The following is a 23,421-nucleotide window of genomic DNA, read 5'->3' on the forward strand; positions in this document are numbered from 1 at the left end:
AGCAGAATGACCTTTTGAGTTCACCTTTACAAGTTTGCCAATTACACATGTTGGTAGCATCCCCAGTGACTATATGGAAGGGTGGACACCACCACCACCCTTAAGAAATTTGGGTAGTCTCTATGAAAAAGGTTTGGCTTTCCTCCAAAGTTCTGAAGAAGATCCTCCTAAATTCACTTTGAATTTTAGTTTAGACAAAATAGTAATAATTGGCAGCACGTCTCATGTGGAGACATGCCAATGTGGGTCATTAACAGCCACAGGTTGCCATCAACAGGATAATGTGTGGAGCAGGCCTTATGTAGGACATCAACCTGTGCAGTACTAAGGTCAGCAGAAAAATAATAATAACCACCAAGAGGCACTGGCTGTTGCACAGACATCTTGTTTCTTGCTTCTGGGAGCTGCTCTTTCATCTCTTTTTCAGACGGCTGCTTGATCAATATGAACACATGGAGATGGAGAGATCCCTCCTTAGAAATGGGTTTCGATGATGCATTGGTTGACTTTATGGCAGATGTGGACTTTGGGTGGGTGGTGGTGGGTGGGTGAAACGCTGGTATGCTGCAATGTTCCCGGGTCACTCTATCCTTGTATCCATTCAAAGCTTTCAGAAAGCTGAGCCTGTGATGGCATTAAGCTGCTTCATTAGGCCTTCCAAACTAGCCATCTGTTCACTCAAGTCATCCTGTTCATATACCTGTGGGAAAAAAGTGATCAATTATTTTATTTTATGTTATTTGTTAAAGGCTTGTGTCCGATTCTAAGTGGACTAGGTGGGTAACAATGTGGTAATAACGAGGCCTGGTTGCCATTTCTTTGGTTTTGATGGTTGGCCTGGATTTGGGAGGGCAATTTGAGGCCAACTCCTGAAATGAAAGGACAAGAGAAGGAAGGAGAGGAACTTACAACTGGGGATGTGTGTGCTGGAGGTGCCTCTTATCTTTTCTTTTTAAAAACAGTTTTTTAAGCCAGTGGTTTTGCTGACATGGTAGCAGCAATGAAGCTTTGATCACTGCCATTCTTCTTTTCCAGTGGGCCTCTGGGAAGGATGCTAGCATGGGAGGGAAGGAATTGTGGATACCATATCTCCACTGCCATGCTACAGAAGACGCGATCAAAGCTGGTGGCTTTAAAAACTTAGATATATATCCTAAGCAATAACAGTGTCCTTAAGTATGCTTCTAAAAGGAAAATACACATATATGAATTATAAGCCTCCCCGCTCAAAACTGTAAATCCTTTGCCTTCAACACTCCTTGGGTGTGGTCAAATGTACCAGTGGAATTATGGAAAAATATGTGGGCAAAAGGTTTAAAATATATGTTGAGTACCAGACTTAAGGAGAATTTCTTCAAGATGATGTATAGATGGTATATCTCTCCCTCAAAACTAGCAAAAATGTATAGGGGTTGTTTGGGAGACTGTTGGAAATGTGAAGAACAAGACGGAACCTTTTACCATATTTGGTGGACATGTAAAAAAGCAAAATCTTTTTGGACTCAGATTCATTTCTCAATGCAAAAAAATCTTAAAGACAAATATACAAATGAAACCAGAAGTGTTTTTGCTGGGACTTATGGATGATCAACTTAAAGAAAAAGGAGGAATGTTGTTTTTGTACATGACAACAGCTGCCAGATACAGGCACAATACTGGGAAAAGACGCAAGTACCATCAACGGAGGAATGGCTGCTTAAGGTTTTGGAGGTGGCAGAGATGGCTAAACTTACGGCGTTAGTAAGAGAAAAATCAACAGCCTCATTTGTATTGGACTGGAAACCTCTGATAGAGTATGTACAAGAGTTGTAAAAGAATGATGTATTTGTTTGTGGATTCTACATATAATCTGTGGTCTTTACATAACACTGGGCTGGCTAAAGTGAAGTAAATGTCATCCTATATGTCTGACATGAAGATTGCTTCAAATGGAATATGGCCTGTATATGTTTTTTTATATGTGTTCTTTTTAGATGTAGTGTATTATATTGTTAGTGTAGTATGTGATGTTCTGTAATGTTTCTTGTTGTTGTTGTGTGTAGAAAATAATAAAATTGTTTAGAAGTAAATCTCAATTCCTCAAAGAAATTTAACCACCAATTCATCACTTGCAAATGGGGTAGCAAATTGGGGGTGGCCAAGACACCCCCCCCCACAAAACTAGAATATTCTAAATAAATTTATTCTAAATTTATTATTCTAAATAATACATTAAATAAAAGTAGAATAGGGAGTGTCTCTCCAAATAGAACTCTTCCTAGCTAGCAGGTCCTGAAGAGGAGGTGCACCTCCTGTTTCATCTGTGTCTGTAGTCCTGATTGGACTCATGATATACTTTGTACAAGGAATTATACTTGTCCTTGTTTGTTATGTAAAATGAGAAACTTCGAAAAGCTGAAAAAACAACGACGTACACAGACCGGGGTCTTTTCGATAGTGGAGCTCACTGACAATAAACATCCATCTGAACCCATGACTCTTGTCTTTGAAAAGTGACGCAAGTTCCATTTAAAACAAGGCTAGATCTTCACTATTGCTTTGTAGTGGTATTGAAGTGCGCTGATAACTCCTGGGGCACAATCCACATTCCATATACCACTTTCATAGTGCTATTTCCTGCTTTTTATTCCACATCTGTAATGATTCGACACAAGGTGTAGATCTGGCTATCATTTTAATTATGCTAATTATGGTTCAGAAGTGACTGGTTTACATAAGGATTGTGCATATCTTTTTGAACACTGCAGTGTATTCTATAAGAGCATAAGAACATAAGAAGAGCCATGCTGGATCAGACCAAGGGTCCAACTAGTCCAGCACTCTGTTCACACAATGGCTAACCAGCCATCAGCCAGGGATAAACAAGCAGGACATCGTACAACAGCACCCTCCCACCCATGTTCCCCAGCAACTGGTGTGCACAGGCTTACTGCCTTGAATTCTGGAGGTAGCACACAACCATCCAGGCTAGTAGCCCTTGGTAGCCTTTGCCTCCAGGAAATTATCAACCCCCCTTTTGAAGCCATCCAGATTGGTGGCCATCACTACATCTTGTGGTAGTGAGTTCCATAATTTAACTATGCGCTGCATGAAGAAGTCCTTCCTTTTATTTGTCCTGGATCTCCCACCAATCAGTTTCATGGGATGACCCCGGGTTCTAGTATTTTGAGAGAGGGAGAAAAATGTCTTCAATGTTTTCAAATATGTTGTTAGTAAGTGGTACTGGGCTTTTTGAAGAAGTCAGGATACCTATCTTTCTCTCTATCTTTGAAAGCAGGTTGCCTATGGCCAACTAGCAAGTTTGTAGCTACCGCAGCCTCACCTTAGTTCACAGATCGAACTATTAGACATTCAGCTACACCATTGCTTTCAATTAGGAAGGAACATGGTTATACTTCAGTTTGTTTGAGAGAATCCACTGTTGGTTCCCAGTAGAGTATCTAATCCAAAGTTCAGGGGCACGGGTGCATCAACTGAGTCTTCTCTTGCATTGCTTAAGTGTGCTCTTTTCCCAGGCTCAGAGCCCCAGTGAATGCTCAAACATTTCCCCCCTTTCCCCCTTCTCTTCCCGTTTTCCTAGTTTTAAAAGTGGCCTTTAAATGCAGGTTTAAGATGTGATGAAAGAGAAACTGTTGGTGAAGTGTCAACAGTGTCAATTGGGAGAGGGTGAAGAGAATGTTCTATAAATAACGTGCCTTTATTGACGTGTGCTTGAACAGGGAAATGCATCATCTGGAAAAGAGTTGTGGGGCAAGGTAATCTCGAGTGTTAAAAATGCAATGCCTTTCAGATGCCCGTAGAGGTTGAGTGGTACTGAGAGCCTGAACTTTGACCCCCTGAAGTGCCCCGTTTGGCTTCTCTTCCATTATCTCCGCTAAGTGCTCCCACTCCTACTTGGCTTGAACAGTGACCCACTTGGGAAATAATGTGTCCAGCGGTTACAAAATAAGATATTTAGAGCCGAAAGGTTCTGCACTCAACAGCTCCTTATACCAGTCATTTCCACCCAAGCGGTTGTTTTCATTTCTTCTCTGCCTTCCCAATCGCTGGATGCTGGCCTGCCTTATCTTCTCCGCACAGCACGGCCCATCAAGGCTTGGAAACCATTCAGGGGCGAAGACGGGCCTGCAGTAATCCAAGCACTGCCCTGGGATGGCATTGTGCAGTAATGGATTTGGCCCACCGGTGAGCTGTCCATTGTGCTTCCTGTTCATTTCAATTACGATTTGTTTCAGTCGCCACGATTACTTGCAGGAGAGGGCCTCTAAATCATGGCACTTTCAATACACTTGTGGGGAAAATGCTCCCACAGCAGCCAGAAAGGGAAATAAAAGAGCAAAGAAACCCCAAACCCAAAAGCTGAACCAGAAAGATTCCTTTTTTTGGTACAGAAGAATAAGAAGGGCAGACTTAAAAAACCGAAGCAAAAATAACCTCCTGCCATGCTCTTACATGCAGAGCCAAAGGGATGAGAATGCTTTATCAATTAGCCCTACCCTGTTGTTATGAAAAGTGGCAAAACTCACCGTGTGAGTGGGAACTGCTCTCCACTCTTTTAAATGTGTTACTGAATTCTAAACCTCTGCATTGCTGCCTGGTTTTATTCTGGGCTTTACTCCATTTTGTTCTGTTCTTTTTAATAAAATATAATTTTATTATATAATGGATCTTATACTGTATTTTATTATTTTAATTGTTGTGAACCACCCAGAGGACTTTGGCTATTGAGTGCTATAAAAAAGTAATAAAATAAAATATGGGCCACTCTGAGTAACCCTGCCCCCTGGTGTCACGTCATAACAAAGCTCTTCCCATAATGCTTGGAGTGAGGAGACCTTCGTGCAAGCAGCTGTACACGTGTAGGCTTCACCAAATGTGGAAGCCTGCACGGAACCCCTACGTATGAGGAGGAATACATGGGAAGGCTTCCGTGCTGCAGATGTGCATGCGTATGTGTGAATGCCTATAGGAAGAGCTTTGCTATGATGTGATGTCAGGGGGCAGGGCTACACTGCACAACCCTATTCCTGCTCAGGTGGTGAGTCTGAGCTCCCCTCCCTATCACAGCCAGCGCAGAGAGAACTGTGTTGGCTACGTTTCCACAGTTGCAAACGCCATCTCAGTGGAGAGGGGAAGGGAGCATGTTAGTGGGAGGAGAAGGGATGGTTCTTCAGCCTCCTCCCCGCCCTCCCTAATGCATCAGCTAGATGGGCAAAAAAGCCTGTCTAGCAAAAATATAGAGCAGGACGAGTGCGCAAAGATTGCTTTGCAGGTGCAATGTTTGCTTTGGATGGCTGTAAGCCTCCAAGCTCTTGAGGCTGATGGACATCCCCATAGGACTGAATCTTTAATCTACTTTTTGTCCATTTCACAGACACTAAGCTCAGTCAGAGTTGTGCTAATGACCTTTTGGGGCCTTGGGAAAAAGGGACTGGGTTATCCTTGAGCTTGTCTGTCTAAATTCATATTCTAAACCAGGTAATGGCAAACTGATGAAAGCACTAATTATTACTAGAAGAGAAAGAGCAGCAGGAAAAAAAATGAGTCAGAAAAAAATACTGGAGAAGCAGCAATAGCCCGGCTTCTTCAGTAATTTATGCCTTCTTCAACCATTTCTTTTTCGTGCATCCACATGGGACTCTAACCTCCATCACACCAGGGGTTAACATGCTCCCTACCTTTGCTTCTCTGCCCATGTTTTCGTTCCCCAATTACGTCCTCTTTCAAAAGAGGAAGTACAGAATGAGCATGAGATCCAATGAGTCCACTATTCTAATGGCGCTGCTTCTCCTGCACACAGCAGGAGAGAGCAGCAATTCCAAGTTTTTTAAAAAATGGACTTAGCAAGGTTTTTTTTTGTCGCGCAAGGAAGGCCAGAAGGGACGGAAGGCACATGGGAGGCAGACGGTGTCATGTGAGGGACCTGAGCAAACTCCGTGAGTGCCCAGTAACGAGTGTGTAATAAAATACTCATTGGATGGAGCTTTAAAAATGGGGGAGAAATTAATTCTCAATGTCTCACTACCTGAACTCGTACATGAGCCAGACCTGTATTTTCCAAAACTTGCAATCAAAGTTTGCAGATCAAAAAAAGAAGAAAAAAAAAGCATACAAAGAAAAAAAACATACAGTACAGGGAAGTGTGCACAAAACATGTGCATATCCTAGAGAAGTACACAAAAGGATGCTTTATCTGAAGGGAAATTGCCTATAAAAATGTGTATAATTTGAACGATTTGTAAAGATTCACACAAAATACATACGAATTTTCATGTGGAGTTAAGAAGAATTCACAGACTGATGTGGTAATGGAATGCAATGACCTTCACTTTGAAAAACAAAGAAAAAATAGTGAACTTGAACTTGATAGATTTGACCATTCCCACATGAGACTGAAGATGCAATACCCTCAAGCCACCTTCCTTTGACTGGAACTCTAGACTTGTTCTTACATTAGCAGGATCGTCTGTTTGCTTGTGACCCTCTTCTGAGGCTTCTGGGGCCGTTGGCACGGAGACAGGAAGCAGAGGGGATCTCGCTTTTCCAGCCAGTCCAAGTGATGCTGTCTTAACCTGAGCCTTGGGAAGGTTGGGTGCTGAAACAAGAACGGGATAAATCAGGAAATATTACCAAATGGGGCAATATTAGCATGTGCATTGTACATGGAAGAAGGCAGAAGCAACCTGAGAGTAGAATCACAGAATCATAGTTGGAAGGGGCCTATAAGGCTATTGAGTCTAACCCTCTGCTCAATGCAGGAATCTACCTTAAAGCATCCCTGGCAGATGGCTGTCAGGCTGCCTCTTGAATGCCCCTAGTGTGGGAGAGCCCAGGACCTCCCTAGGCAATTGGTTCCATTGTCATATCGCTCTAACAGTCAGGAAGTTTTTCCTGATGTCCAGCTGGAATCTGGCTTCCTGTAACTTGAGCCCATTATTCTGTGTCCTGCACTCTGGGATGATTGAGAAGAGGTCTTGGCCCTACTCTGTGTGAAAACCTTTCAAATACTTGAAGAGTGTTATCATATCAGTAAAGTTGGGGTTTCAATGAACTGTATCTTTTAAATTCATTGATTGACTTACTTTTGGACCACCTGAAATGTAAGCATAGGTGTTTTTTAAAAAATGAAATGGAAAGAGCATATCAAACCCAGATAGCATAAGATCCAAACAGGATCTTAGAATAAAACTCAGATGAATACGGCAGTCTTAAGTATACTTACCTAGAAGTAATTTCCACTGAAACCAGTCACACCCATTCCCAAGTAATTTTAAGAATGTAAGAAGAGCCATGCTGGGTTTCAGCTACATGCTGGAATCGAGCTGAGGTTTGACACATGTTATGGACCTGTTCCAGGGCCTTCTGGGAAGAGAATAATGGCACGAGGCAGCTGATGGGCAAGTGCCTCCCCAAATCTCTCTCTCTTTTTCTTGCAGGGTGACATAGCTAGGGTGACTATGTGGAAAGTAGGACAGGGCTCTTGTATCTTTAACAGTTGTATAGAAAAGGGAAATTCAGCAGGTGTCATATTTATGCGTGCAGCACCTGGTGAAATCCCCTCTTCATCACAATGGTTAAAGCTGCAGGAGCCCTGCCCTCTTTTGTATCTGATCATGCTAAGTAGGGCTCCTGCAGCTTTAACTGTTGTGATGAAGAGGAAATTTCACCAGGTGCTGCATGCATACAAATGACACCTTCAGAAATTCCCTTTTTAATACAACTGTTAAAGATACAGGAGCCCTGTCCTCCTTTTCATAGGGTCACCCTAGACAGAGCAAGAGGGAAAGAGACAGAGGAAGAGTGAATGCACTTTTTAGACTGTAGAGAAAGAAAACAGTAAAAGGCAAGTGCCCCACCCAACTGTTCCCAGCACTTGAAATGGCCACTCCGGCTAAATGGGGACAGCCATTCCAGCTCAGCCCTAGTTTTCAGTAAAGATGTGACTTTGAGCACAATCCTACAGGACTGACCCTCTTTGGATGGAGGTCTCTTATCTCGGGGCCCTTCATCCACACCAAACCCTGCTGGCCAGAACCTTGCTGTGTGGGAGCAACAGCAGAGGCATTTGTAGCCTCTCTGTCATCTGTTTCTGCTGTTTTCATGAGATGTTTATCTCTGAGCCTGTCTAGTTCACCTATCTTGCTACTGGTGGAGACTGAAGCTTAGAGGTCTGAAGATCCAGTGGATCCACAGCCTGTCTCTTACCTGCCAACTTGCCTGCTCTCAACATCTCAATTTCCTCCTCTCTGAGGTCCTGACCTCAGGAGAGCAAGCCAGTGTGGGTGGGAGGGGCAGAGCTGAGTGAATGTATGCATCAGGGGGAATCCTGACTTAGATTTCCCTCTTTGAGGTTGCAGTATCATCGGTGGCCTTGGAGGAGGAAATCTCTTGTATCTTGTGACCCCTCAGGCATGGCCTATGGGCCATAGGATTGCTCTCTAAATTACTGCTGCTGGAGGAATCTGTCCAGGGGATAAAGTTTGCTGAGCTAGTAGCACCTTCCTTCGCCCCTTCCTGGATTCTGACTCCCTTACGTTGCAGATCAAGTTGGTCCAACTTGTGTTTTTGTTTTCCTCTTTCCTCTTACATTTATGAAAATTGTAATTCATGAATTGTGTGTAAATTGTGCCCACGATTTTTCACAAATTTCAGGCACAATTTGCGCAAATTAAGCATATTATTCTATCTATCTATCTATCTATCTATCTATCTATCTATCTATCTATTAAAACATTTATATCCCACCCTGAATCACTAGGATCTCAGGGTGGGATACAGATAAAATTATACAACAATATAAAACAATAAACACACACAGCTAAAAACAAATTAAACCATTAATCAAGCTAAAACCAGTGTAGAATTTAAAAGCAGCAAAACCAATTCAAAACTGTTAAAACAATGTGTGAGCTTGGTGAATTAGGCATCAAAAGCTTTGTTTCAGCAGCAATTTGAACAAATTACACAAATTATGGCCCAGATTTGCATAAATATTGCTTTAAGAAAAAGTAATTCTGGGGAAAAGCCCATGGCTTGGCTCAGAAATCCAAGCCAAGCCGGGGGTTCTGGAGAAATCTAACAAGCTTAAAAAGGGCAGGATTTCCTTATGATGGCCATTCCTATTCTAAACATCTACAATTTTTTTTTGCCTTATTTAACAACACAAATAACTCTTTCAAAAACAAAAAAAGGATAATAAGAAAATGCTTAAAAATTCATATTGAACTTCTTTTATTTTTTTCATTCCTAAGAACTGGGTTTATACTTCGACATGATTTTTAATTAAATGAGAATTAATTAAATTCTGCACAGAGGGGCTACTTTGGGAAATGCTCAAGAATATTCAAAGCAAGAATGGAGGCTCTCGCAAATTAGAGTGCTACATTGCACTTTGTCAGCCATAAGTTTCTTTCCACGAGGGAACGAACGCTAGACAAAAAGAGAGCCAGACATTCTCGATATGCCTGGGTCCTTTTGATAATCCAAGTTTAACTGAAATGAAAAAGGGAAAGTGACTCAAATAAATTCTTCAAAAGATAGAATCACTTTGCTATCTTCACTGTAATAAATGAGTTCTTTAATAACTGGTTTTTCCAAACTTCCTGGAACCTCAAAAAAAGAACAGAAGATATACTCATCTCTAGAAGATAACACATGCGTAAGTGTGCTTTTTTATTATTTTAAAAAACATGATCTGAGTGCCACTAAAAAAAAAAAATCAGAAAAAGAAAAAAATAGAAAGGAAATGTTATTAGCTAGGACTGATTGAAGACATTTTGATGCTCTAAGAGAGCAATCCTACAGGTCTGACAGCATTGAATGGAGAGCTCCAATCTTGGAGCCCTCTGTCCAGTCTAAGTTTTGCACACAAGAGGCTTGCAGTACATGAAAAATGGCAGAGTTCATTTATGCTGTTTTCCCCCAGACAGGGGTCTGAGCCCATCTAGCTAACATACCTTGTTATAGGCTGGAATGGTAGTTCATAGAATCATAGAACAGTAGAGTTGGAAGGGGTCTATAAGGCCATTAAATCCAACCCCCATGCTCAATGCAGGAATCCACCCTAAAGCATCCCTGACAGATGGTTGTCCAGCTGCCTCTTGAAGGCCTCTAGTGTGGGAGAGCCCACAACCTCCCTAGGAGCTGGTTCCATTGTCGTACTGCTCTTACAGTCAGGAAGTGTTTCCTGATGTCCAGCTGGAATCTGGCTTCCTGTAACTTGAGATCCGTGGGCATTCCTACTTGCCTGCCTCCAACACAACCATTTCATCTTCTACGGAGGTCACAATACCGACCTGGAGAGAGGAAGTCATCATGGAGCTTTCTGTGGCAGCTGCCAGGATTTGGGGTGAGTGAGGACGAATCCCCACTTGGATTTCCCCCTCTGTGGTCACAGCCATGTCATCTGCAGCCTCAAAGGGGGAAATCTCCAGCACCTTTTAGACTCTCACACACCATCCAGTAGATTGCTCTCTAATTTGCCCTGCTGCATGATTCATTGCAATATGGCATGATTAACATAGGGAGAGCCTTGATATTTCAGACCAAAGGCCTACTTAGAATCATAGAATTGTGGAGTAGAAAGGGACCAAAACAACCATCTTATCCAACTCTCTGCAATGTGCAGGAAAACCAATTAAACCATCCATGAGAGGTGGCTGTCCAGCCTCTTCTTAAACCCTCCAGAGATGGAGAACCCACAAACTCCACATGTAGACTGTTCCACTATTGTACAGATCTTTCTGTAAGGAAGATTTTCTTAATGTTTAAACAAAATCTTGGTAATTGTAACTTATATCCTTTCAGATCCTAATTGCTGTGTCAACGGAAAATAGTTCTTGACCACCTTAGAATCATAGAATAGTAAAGTTGGAAGGGGCCTATAAGGCCATCGAGTCCAAGCCACTGCTCAATGCAGGAATCCACCTCAAAGCATTCCTGACAGATGGCTGTCCAGCTGCCTCTTGAATGCCTCTAGTGTGGGAGAGCCCACAACCTCCTTAAGTAACTGGTTCCATTGTTGTACTGCTCTAACAGTCAGGAAGTTTTTCCAGTTGGCCAGCCCGAATTTGGCTTCCTGTAACTTGAGCCCATTATTCCGTGTCCTGCACTCTGGGATGATGGAGAAGAGATCCTGACCCTCCTCTGTGTGACAACCTTTCAAGTATTGGAAGAGTGCTATCATGTCTCCCCCTCAGTCTTCTCTTCTCCAGGCTAAACCCCAGTTCATTCAGTCTCTCCTCATAGGGCTTTGTTTCCAGACTTCTGATCATCCTCATTGCCCTCCTCTTCCCTGTGGTAGTCTTCTATGTATCTGAGCACTGCTAACATGTCTCCTCTCAGTCTTTTCTTGAGAGTCCTTTTCCCCACAGTGGGTAAACAAGAACGCACAAGCAGGACAGCGAGGACAGTAGCCCGCTCGTGCTTGTGATCCCCAGAAGCTTGTGTTTAGAGGCCTCTGAATACTTGATCCGGAAAATAGCATATAACCAACATGAATAGTAGGCATTGATAGCCTTCTCCTCCATGAAGCTGTTTATGAAACTCCATGGTTTGTTCGCTGTGGTACATAAAGGAAATAATGAAAGGAGGACTGGAACAAGTAGGAGCGAAGACCATTTCCCCCCCTTCCACAGCAATAAAATAATTTTAAATCATGCTAAATGAGATCCACAGTTGTCTCCAAAATTCACATATGGCGAAACTGTGGATGCCATTTTGCCAAATATTCTCCAGGAGTGGACTGAAAATTAGGGGTGTGCACGGACCCCCCACTCCGCTTCACTTTAAGATCCGCCATTTTCGGATCGGCCCACTTCGCCCCGCCCCCACTCCGCCTGTGCCCACTCCGCTCCGCTCGGAGCTCCGGATCCGGATTGGAGCTCCGGTCCCCCCCCATAGGGGGGGTTACCGGGCCCTGCCGCCATTGCCGCCCATGCGGCGACGGCAGCAGAGCCTGGTAAGGGACCAAGGGGGAGGGGGCCTTACCTGCCTCCGTCCGCGGTCCATCGCCGTCTTCAATTGAGCCCGTGGTTCCACCAGGAAGTCTGGGCCGCAAGTGCGGCCCAGACTTCCTGCTGGAACCACGGGCTCAATTGGAGACGCTGACGGACCACGGACGGAGGCAGGTAAGGGAGAGGAGGGCGGGGGGGTTACCGGGCCCTGCTGCTGTCGCCGCATGGGCGACAGCGGCAGGGCCCGGTAAACCCCACTTACCTTTCCGGCGGAGCTCTGGATCGAGGCGAAGGTTCCGCCTTCACCTCGATCCTCTTCGCCATGCTCCGCCAGCCCCCCAATCCTCTTCGCCTCCGCCTAAAGGGCAGGCGAAGCCCCCCGCTCCGCTCCTGCTTCTCCGGTCCGATTAGAAGCGGAGCACATCCCTACTGAAAATCTCCAAGAGCTCAGGGGGAGCTTGAAAAAGAAAGAAAGAGAAAGAAAGTCAGAAAATCTTTTGGATAAATGTTGGCACGGTCCTAAGAAAAATAACTGTACGGGCACCCTAGATACATTACAGCTGTCAATGATTTTTTTGGGTTGCTTTTGCAGTCAGGCTCTGTGTACAAGCAAAGCTATCTCAGACGAGCTTTAATCCAAAAGGCAATCAAACTTCAGAAAACACGCTGCCAATAGAATATCACCTGCCTGCAGCGACATGTTATGATGGTTGCTGACAGACCATCTTTTTGTGAAGCTGATTGCCTGCTAATGGTCCGGATTGACGGGTTGATGTTTCATCAGTGGGTCAGGAGATGATCCCCTGATACCTGGGGGATCTCTTCTTCACTTTTGGAAAGGGGTACACAATAGAGCTTGGAGGAGGTGACACTTCTCCAGCTTGGGGATAGGGCAGAGAAATGGCTAAAAGCAGATTGAAGTTTAAATGGAGAAAGAGATTGAGAAAGAGAGAGAGAGAGAGAGAGAGAGAGAGAGAGAGGCCTTAGCTAGACCTACCTGTTAGTGCGTAATGGAGGGGTGAACATCTCGCGATGGTTTTATCGTGAGATCCCCCTCTGATTACACGAGGTGCGTGACGATCTCAGAGGGAGAGGAGTTGCGCCCACCATTTTTTAATTTTTAAAGGGACAGCAGTGCACGAATGCTCGTGTACAAAAGGTAGGTGGTTTTTTTAAAAAAATAATTACTTTCCCCACTCCCCCCACCCTTGATGGGAGCAGTGCTCCTGAGGGGCTCTGCGCCCTGTGTGTGGGTCCCGGCTCCTTGCGAGGAACCGCGAAGAGCCGAGACAAACCGTGGTGCTTGGGCACACGTTCCACAGTCTCGAACTCAGCCTGAGATGGCAGAAAAAACAGGCCTAAAGGGGAGGGTGAGATCCCGGGGCAAGGGAGGGATCATCCCTCCCTGATCTCGAGATTCCCTGTGCATCATGTGAATGCACAGGGATGATCCTGGGTATCGCCACGGAATTTCACCCCATCTAGCTATGGCCACAGAGAGAGAGAGAGAGAGAGAGAGACTGGGTTTACACAATCATGGAGGGAAATTAACCCATGGGGGCTTATTTTCCCTCCCCCTGTGGGCTGGTCATGAACCACCTAATTAGGACAATTACCCTCACTGGGTGCGACTTGTGACATCCGAACCCAGCGAGAGTGGAGTGGCTTACAAACTACCATGAAAACCATGGCTTCTTCTAGAGTTTCAGGGTGGTTTGTAACTCACCCCAGCTACCAAACCTTGCCAGGTTTGGACATCATAACAACCCACAACCAGCGAGGATAATTATGCCTAAAATTAGACGGCTCGTGACGAGCACACGCTAGGAGGAAAAATAAGCCACCCTGCACCATGATTTTGCATACCTGCCCAGAAGAAGACAGAAAGAACTGATCGTTTCAAGCTGGAATTGGGGGTTCAGCTTTGGGGAGAGACAGTTGAAGTAGCTCCCTGGTAATATGGCACAAGATTTGGTGTCTACTCATATGAGTCTGTTTACTTCCCATGAACTTTATTTGCGTATTTCTAAACACAGCAGATATTACAAAGACACCATCAGGCTTTCGGGGGCGGTGACTTGATGGCAAAAGGGGAGGGGCCAAAATAATAAAAAAAACAACGAATACGAGTACATTCCAGCTCAAAGCTCTGTCTACCAATAATTAAACCTTAGGTGAAAGGGCAGTGCTAGAGGGGTTGGGTTGGGTGGCTCAAGATGGGCTAGGTCTTATTTGATGATTATCTGTGGTTTCCAGCAGATTGAAATGAAAGTTATGAAGCCATATGTTCACTCATTTGTTATATTATTTTCTAGCATAATTCAAGCCCTGCCCTCTTTTATATCTGGTCACTCTAGCATAGCTTGTGTAGCTTTAATTGTTGTGGAGATGAAGAGGGAATTTCACCAGGTGCTGCATGCATACAAGTGACACCTGCCGAAACTCATTTTTCTATACAACTGTTAAAGATACCGGAGACCTGTCCTCCTTTCCATATGGTCACCTGACTGGCTGACCACACTTATATCTCAAAGATGAGCCCTTCAGTCCAGTTAGGTCAACTGCACATGGAAGAAAGCTTCTAAGCACATATCCTTAACTGCAAAAGCACTCTTGTGTTTGCAAACAGATGTTATGCAGGTGTTTACCAGCACTAAGCAATGCTGGTGCAGGCAGCCCCACTCAAGACTATTTTTTTTAAAAAAAATTGGCAATAGCTGCAGGAATAAATTTGTATGGCAGAAGAAGAGAGCAGGGGTCTGGGTTTATCTCCTCTTTCCCTTCATTCTTCTCCCAATCACATTTTATTTATTTCTCTACTGCACCATCAGTATATACATCTCCTGCATTGGCAACACAGTCATATCCCTGCACTGACATTATGAATTCACAGCACCCATTACTGAATGGGATTGTTTAGGCAGCAGCTGTATGTGGTGGAGTAGCCCACAGCTGTATGCACATTTGGTTGGATCAGGGCCAAAAAAAGTATACATAAACGGTGTCAGTGACCCAAATGGAATGAATCCTTCAACTTGTTTGTTGATAATAATCCCTTACAATTTGTTTTGTTCTTCTCATTTATGTAGCATTATTAATTAAACTAATGCAAAATAAATGACACCCTCCACCCCACCCCAAACAAGCAAGTCATTCAAAACCCATTTAGGTCTGGCACATGAAATATATGACGAAAGGAAGTTTGCTAACTTCCTTGCCTGGCACAAGAAATGTTTACACCTGTGAGTCCCATGGTGGTTCAGGGGAGCGATAAAGAGAAAATCACGTTACTCGTATGTAACTCATTAATTGATGCAACTGTGCCTGAAAGAGCCGCTTCTCTGCATAACGGCAGATGGTTCCATTTGGGCATTGCTAATGAGAAACCAAAATGGCAATTAAGGCTTCCCACCACCCCCACCTTTCGATTGGGATTAGCAACAGGTAAAAATTAAAGCTCGTAACTAAAGTTAAACTCACAACTGAGACCTAAATGAGGAGGTAAATGTTGGGAGGTGGGGAGGCCTCTTACTCACTGTTGACTGAAGCCAGGATGGGCCCTTATCCAGCCCTGTCCTGATTTCTCATGCCAGACCTAAATGGGGCACATGACCTTCTCAAGCAGCATGGCAGTGGAGGCTGGTGAATCCACTCTGGGTTTCTCTCAGAATCAGCCAAAACTCTAAAGGAGCTATCCAAGGGACGGAACCCTGTTCCCCAAACCCAGACCAGATTCAATGTTCTACTGATGTCTGAGCCACAAGCCTCCTCCTTCTCAGGGGGCAACTTCTATATTTTTCAACTAGGGTTGGGAGAGGGAGAACAGGGCCCTTCCTAGGACTCATCTACACCAAGCAGATATTCCACTATGAAAGTGGTATATAAAAGGTAGGAGCCACACTACTGCTTTGTAGCGGTATTGAAGTGCATTGACGACTGTTGGGATCCATGACACATACCATATACTACTTTAGTAGTATTATATCCTGCTTGGTGTAGATGTGTCATGGGCCCCAAACAGTTGTCAGTGCACTTCATTACCACGATAAAGCAGTAGTGTAGATCCTGCAGTGCATTTCAATACCGCTATAAAGCAGTAGTGTGGCTCCTGCCTTTTATATACTGTTTTCATTCCACTTTCATAGTGGAATATCGGCTTGGCGTAGATAAGCCCTTGGCTAAGAATCCCATGAGGGAAATGAAAACAATGGTAAGGAGTATTCTGACAGAAGCACTATGTAAGGACAGCAGTTGGAGGCCTGGAAGCAGACAGTTCGGAAGAGAGTTCGTCTACAACTGAGGAATACATTGCTCAAACTCAAGAGCCAGGTTACTGCTAGCAGCTTTATAGAGCCAGATGGGATCTGATTGGTTCCTTGTGTCGCCTAATTCCTGCTAACACCACCCTCTGGAACTTGGGATCTCAACAAGGGGGAATTTCCCCCCCCCAGGGGGAATTTTAGGGTTCCAGGGGGGGGAATTGGGACCACTATTCAGCAAAGTATGATGTCCTGTAGATTATGTCTTCCTACACGTTATTAAAAATGTCCCAGAAAAGTGTCACGTTGTCTGCCTTTGCTCTCTTTTCCCTCCCTACCTCGCAATCCTAGAAGTTTCACGCTTCCTATTTAAAGGGGCAACGCAAAGCATGGGAGCTGAGAATGTAAAAGGGGCCATGCTTTGCGTTGCCCCTTTAAATGGGACTAATATAGAAAAAAATAAAAGATTTTCAATATTATATGCATATTATTTGGAATGCACCTTTTGAGTTAGAATACCTTGGGAAGGGGGGAATTATATTCTGAACAATGGTGAAAGGGGGGAATGGAGCAAAAAAGGTTGAGAACCACTGCTCTGGAAGTTTCAGCACTGTCCTCTGGCCAGCTGCAGTGGTGGAGCTGCAGCTCAGCAGAGATAAGGCTGCAGTGTCACAGGGTACAAAGCACATGGGCCTCTGCCATCAGAACCCTCAGTACAACCCCTATCCCAACCCCCACACCATGCCTTATACTGAGAGAGGGTCTGGCCCACTAGGTTGAAGAGGATTGCTGATCAGAGGGTCACTCTCATTGCTGACCGGAGGATCCCATGTCCTCTATGTGGGGCTGCCCTTAAAGCTGATCCAGAAGCTGCAGCTGGTGCAAAATGCTGCAACTCAACTATTGTTGGGAGCTGCTCCTTTTCAGCATGTAACTCCTTTAATTGGGAACCACACTGGCTGCCTATTGGCTACCGGGTTTAGTACTAGTGTATTAAGCCCTAAACAACTTGGGACCAGGACACTAGAGAGAGCACCTTCTCCCTTATCAACCTGCCCAGTCACTGAGGTTATCAGAGGGCCTGCTCCTGGTGGTTCCACATGGCCCCATGGCCCGATTAGAGTCCACCAGAAGAGCCTTCAGCGTGTTGGTCCTGTTCCTATTGAATTCCCTGCCTTTGGAGGACAGGCAGGCGCCAACATTATTGTTAATTCAGGAAGCCTTCCTGGAGTGACAGCCTGCAGTTGATCAAAACTCCATTTTTTCTGAACTTCTTCTGTTTCTCTTTTAAAATACGAACTATTTTAACATGGTTGTTTTTACTCTACTGTTCGCTGCTCCAAAGTCTTTGGATGTGGAGCAGTTTACAAATATTGTAAATAAATAAATAAATTGCTGATCAGAGGATCACTCTGAGGAACACCCAGAAGATCATTGCTTTCGGATCAATCACTCAGCAAAGATTTTGGATCAATGCTGGTATCAATCAACTTCAGCCCCCATCCCCCACCTGTACACACATAAACACCTTGTAACTGCTCTCCACACAGAAAAGTTTAAGTACTTCAGCTGCACTGAATGGTGTACAGAGCCAGCTGCACTGTTCTTTGGCCTGTGTTTACAGCATGGAATCAATTAAATTGAGCCAAAGAGTTCCTTTTCTTTCAAACTGAAGGCTAATTCAATAGTTCTCCCGAAGAAAAGAACAGCAACACAAAAAAAGACAAAAAGACCTACGTGCAGAAGGAGAAACATAGTCAGTTAGGCCAATTATAAAATTACTCGTATGAATAGCGCTTGGGCCCTAATGTACGCCAATCCAGTAGGGCATTTCAATGTGCCAACTAAATAATATCCCCCCCCCCAAAAAAAAAAAAAAATTGAAAGGAAGAAAAGAGCGATGGGGAAAAACCGCACACAGGTTGCAAGGCAAAGCGATGGCAACACTGATCAGCTGCAACGCTATGCAGCCGCCGCAGGAATCGACTTTAGGAGTTTTATTTCCTCCATAGGGTTATTAAACATTTCATTAGCTCATTAGTTTGACGATATATGGCTGCCAGGTGCAAATGCTGGCTAGCCTATTATTACTGGAAGGCCTCCTTGAGCATATTAGCGGAAGCCTGCTTGAACCGCTCAGCAGCATTTCACATCGGTGCACAAATAAAAGAGAGCCACCAGCAGATGTGACGTGACCCGCTCCTACTGTCGCCCGGGTGCCGCAAAATGGTCAGCCATCGCAATCTCCTTTCTGCACCTGGGGCTGACATTTCCATTGCTCAGGTGCAAAGTAACTGCAGCCTCAAATCATTGTGATGTGCTACTTGACAGTCGGATTGTGGAGCAAACACCTGAAGTGACTTGATGAGTGTTTGTTCGTAAAGTTCCGGGTTCACACTCTGTCATCGTCGCCAGGTAAATGATCCTCAAAGAGTAGGGCAGAGAAGCCGCCTGCCTGAGATCTTGGAAAGCCACTGCCAGCCAGATAAGACTGCACAGGGCTAAGAGAGCTGCACGGTTTGACCCAATGGAAGGGAAGTCGCTATGTTCATATCTTCATGTTTGCATGTATCCCATGCCAGTGCTATGATAAAAAGCGGAATCATAAATGCATAGATCACCTCCTCCACCCAAGTGAGAGCACTAAATATTTTCAGGTGCCAGATATAAATGTAAAACCAGCTAAAATGTAATTGAAGAACTCTCTCTCTTTCTAGGCTTTGAGCCCAGGTGTGTTTTTTGTTTTTTCTGTTTGTGGGAGCATAGCCTGAGCTGAGTTCTGCACAGAATGCTCCTGCCAGTAGAAAGGGCAGGGAGGCAATCTTTGCTCTTGTCCCTTCCTTTGTGCTCTCAGTCTCATTTCCTTACTGTTGTGGAGGGTCACCAACCCCCCCCCCAAAGCAGATTATCAAGGGGGTGATTTGGGACTGCAGGGGGAGGAAGGATCAAATGAAGACTGCCTCCTCACCTCCCCCATTCTAACACAATGGATTAGAAGCCTTCCAATGATGGAAGAAACCCTTCCATTCGTGGGAGGATGACCATGTATCTTGAAAATACATCGGTCTAGTTTGTCTATAGTAGGGTGACCACATGAAAAGGAGGGCAGGGCTCCTGTATCTTTAACAGTTGCATAGAAACTGGTGGATTCCTGCATTGGACTCGATGGCCTTGTAGGCCCCTTCCAACTCTGCTATTCTATGATTCTATGAAAAGGGAATTTCAGCAGGTGTCATTTGTATATATGGAGAACCTGGTGAAATTCCCTCTTCACCACAACAGTTAAAGCTTCAGGAGCTACACTAGAGTGACCAGATTTAAAAGATGGCAGCTTTAACTGTTGTGATGAAGAGGAAATTTCACCAGGTTCTCCATATATACAAATGGCACCTGCTGAAATTTCCTTTTCCAATACAACTGTTGAAGATACAGGAGCCCTGCCCTCCTTTTCATATGGTCACCCTAGCCTATAATGAGAAGCTGCCATGGATGGATTTTCCCTGCAGACATTCTTGTGGCGGTGGCGGCTGCTATTTTGAATATTTAGGCCATGGTGGGGGTTTGCCACAGATGCTTGTTATGTTTGATCCTGGTAAGTGTGGGTTGCAGCCTTAGAGAGGCCCGTGGGTTTGGGGTGGCTTGTCAACAACCCTAACAAGCCTCCCTCACTGGAGTCACATACAACAAGAAGCGGTGGTGGTGGTGTGTATCTGCTAATAAGTCATGGCGGGCTGCAGTGAATGTGCGAACAAGGTCATTGTGAGCTACTTTTGAAAAATCTCATATAACATCCCCGATTAGCCAGGCCTTCTTATTTGTTCTGCAACTGTGAGCTCAGGTGTTACTGTAACATTTGGTAAAAGAGACGGGAGAGAATGATCAAATTTTACTGTGTAATTGCAGGGCATACAATGATCCATGTTGGGCTGAAAGAAAAAATGTGAATTTTGATTCTCCCTGTATATACTGTTAGAGCTGTTGACAGGCTATCCCTTTGTAAAGCTGACTGCTGGGGAATAGTCAGAGACAGCGGCTTGAAATACTCTTAATGGGAGCTGATGGTTAGGGAATGGTTTCTTGCTCAGGAAATTTGCCTCCAGGGGTACAGGTGTATCTGTGTGTTGCTGTGTGAGTGAGAGAGAGAAAGAGAGAGTAAACATGCCAGTTTTTCGTAGTTCAAATTTAGATGAAGAGGAGATAATGAGCTGAGAGATGGAGTTAGCTAAGTGGGGATTCAGCGCTGGAGATGCCTGCAGTGGCTACTCCCTGGGAAACTGGTACAGAATTGGCAGCAAAGCTGTCTCCTTACAGGTAGAGCTCAGCCAAAATTTCAGGGAAGATTTTTTTCGGAGAAACTTTCTGAGAGTTTTCTTTTCCCTAAACTGTTGAAAAAGAAGGCCATGTTTTGAATATTTTCTATAACATTTTGGTGGCTGCCACTGCACACCCCCCCATGCCCCAAAGTGATGTTTGGTAGATGGGTAGCAGGTTGGGGGCTGCATGCTCATTGCACCCTCCAGCCCAGCCTTTCCTCTCACTCCCTCACTCCCAACACAGAGAGCATTTTCACACTTATAGTCATTTACACATAGTCTGTCCCTCTTCAGTTTTGCCCACAAACTGAGACACACCATTTCGGCATGCAGGGTTGGGGAAGTTTAACCTCCCCTTCCTGCATGCTGAGATCCCATCATGCCTCCCTTTCCCCTTGCTGCACAGCTAATTGGTGTTGGGAACAATTTACGAGCACACTGCACGATGGAAGTGGGGACCATGGCTGGTTTAAATGGGGAGGCTGGTTAATCAGATGACTTGGGGGAAGTGCCGTTTTGGCAGAGATATTCCAGCATGGTGGCAGGAGGGCACCCGTGGGCTCAACCTGTTTTATCACTGGTAGAACTCTCTCTACGGCAGCTACTACAGCTCATGTCCTTGGAACAAGAGTGTGTGAGACATTTTGGTCCTTGAAGAGGACGTTGAGATACATTGGCTGTATTGTATATCTGAATACATAGGATAGGTCTGTCAATGGTTGTTAGCTATGGAACCTTGGCATGATGCTGTTATGGTTCTTCGTGGGTTCAAGTGAGAGTAGAAAGGGAAGATGGAGCTGAAGAAAGGAAGAGCAATCTCCTCTGAGATTGGCAATTGGTTATTGGACTTTCTTTAATACATACTACATGGTGCTAGAAGTGGGATAATTACTTGACCCAGTCAAGAGGATTGGATGGTGGGGTAGGGCTGGGGGTTAGAGGCTACAAGATAGTTTGAGTGGAAAACTGGAAGAATCTTTATGTACAGCAGCAGAACACCTTTGGATAGCAGATATTGGAGACAAACAACAGGAGAAGGCCATCCCTGTCATCTCTTGTTTGTGGCATCTAGGAGCATTGAGCAGGTCACTGTTGGTCTGACCCAGTAACACAGGGCTTATGTTCATAAGAAACATGCTTCCGCTTCTCAGCAAAGTCAGGACAGTCCAAAAGGGCTAAAATTATGAATCTGTAGCATTTAAAAAAATCTGCCATTTTAAGGGGTCACATTTTCTTCCCTTTCACACACAGAATAGCTACACAAGACAAATGGCTGTCTAATCCTGGTTTGTTTAAAGCCCCACCAATCATTTTCCATGGCTCAAAAGGAATTTTTCACTTGTGGAGGAAGGGAAGTGCCCTCCGCCCTCGAGCGCTTTGTAGAATTTATGTCAGATCTATAATGCAATAAGCTCAACACGTGCTCCATCAGACCTTTCACACTGAGCCTGAAAAAGGACCCATCAAAACCCGTATTTGTCTGTAGCCATGATTTGCTAAGGAAGTGGTTGCAGCCGACAGGGAATGCAAAGACCAACCAAGATCTTCAGATATAGCAGCAAGAGTTTGAGGCGTCCTGATAAACAAAGGAGATTAAAGGCACATAGACTTCTTTTACAAGTAATGCTAAGAATCTATTTTTTTTTAAAAAAAGAAGTCTGTAGTAGTGGTCTTAAAAAAAAAACACTTGAGAATATGGTTAATTTTAGGAAAGAACCATTTTTCAAGATTAGGCCTGGATTTCCGGTTGTGGAACCGGAATCAGATTTGGAGGTTGAAGAAGACGACCAGCCAAGAAGAGGAAGTGGGGGAAGGAATTCTCCAAGACTCTCCAGGAGTCAAGAGGAGTCTTTTCCAGGAGGTTATTGAACAGGAGGCCCCAGGCTCACAGATTGTCTTCCTCTTTCTCCCCCTCCCTCGGAACTCAGTCTTTGGGGGGGGGCGAAGGGGGCATCGGAACTGACAGATCCCAGAGTCCACTGCAGGGTCAAGCAGGCAGAGTTGAGAGGAGGTGAGAGATGGTCCCCTAGACTAGCCACATGGCAGAGGTTATAGCTGGAAGACCCTCCCTGAAGGAGGGGTATGGTAAAACCCTGTTGTACACAGCAGGAAACTGGCCACTTAGTTGATAGGCATCTGCCTTGCTTTGTTAGGCTAATTAAGCTAAGAGGACAGCTCCAGGCATTCACACTCCCTTCAGGTGTGAAGAGGTGTCTGTTTACTGAATAAAGCAGACCTCTTTATTGTCTCACCTCTTGGTGGGAGTTCTTGGAATCACAACTCCATTTTATATTGAAAAAGGTATTCCTGTAAACATGTGAATGATCCGACAGACATCTATTTTCCTGTTTCTACTGATCTAGAGAATCATGGGCCCAATCCAGTCAATGATCAGTGCTTTTGAGCTCCATTCATGGCAATGGGGGAGTAAAGCATGGTGCTTAAACATTCTCAGTTGAAATCAATGGGACTTAAATGTGCTTTTCTGTGATTGGATCATGCCCCATGGAAGGGGACCAGCCCTGTATGCCTGTTGTTGTGCCCATGGATGAGCAGTGCCTCGGGATCAGGCATGTCGGGGAGTGAATGGCATAATGCATGGGGTTAGGGTGACCATATGAAAAGGAGGACAGGGCTCCTGCATCTTTAACAGCAGGTGCCATTTGTATGCTTGCAGCACTTGGTGAATTTCTTTCTTCATCACAACAGTTAAAGCTGCAAGAGCCCTGCCCTCTTGAGCAGATACAAAAGAGGGCAGGGCTCCTGCAGCTTTAACTGCTGTGATGAAGAGGGAATATCAACAGGTGCTGCATGCCTACAAATGACACCCGCTGAAATTCCATTTTCTATACAACTGTTAAAGATACAGGAGCCCTGTCCTCCTTTCCACATGGT

The 23,421-nt window shown here is 44.7% G+C and overlaps 1 protein-coding gene across 1 annotated transcript in view; it reads right to left on the bottom strand.

The window, feature by feature from the left end:
• Positions 1-610: 610 nt before the first annotated feature.
• Positions 611-23,421, bottom strand: part of DCC (DCC netrin 1 receptor) — a 1,200,544-nt gene continuing 1,177,733 nt past the window's right edge. Inside the window, 2 exon segments of the mRNA XM_063128256.1 lie at positions 611-700; positions 6,453-6,595. Of these exon segments, the coding sequence (XP_062984326.1) occupies positions 611-700; positions 6,453-6,595 (233 nt within the window).

The sequence above is a fragment of the Elgaria multicarinata genome, chromosome 6 (assembly GCF_023053635.1).
Source record: "Elgaria multicarinata webbii isolate HBS135686 ecotype San Diego chromosome 6, rElgMul1.1.pri, whole genome shotgun sequence".
Lineage (NCBI taxonomy): Eukaryota > Metazoa > Chordata > Lepidosauria > Squamata > Anguidae > Elgaria > Elgaria multicarinata.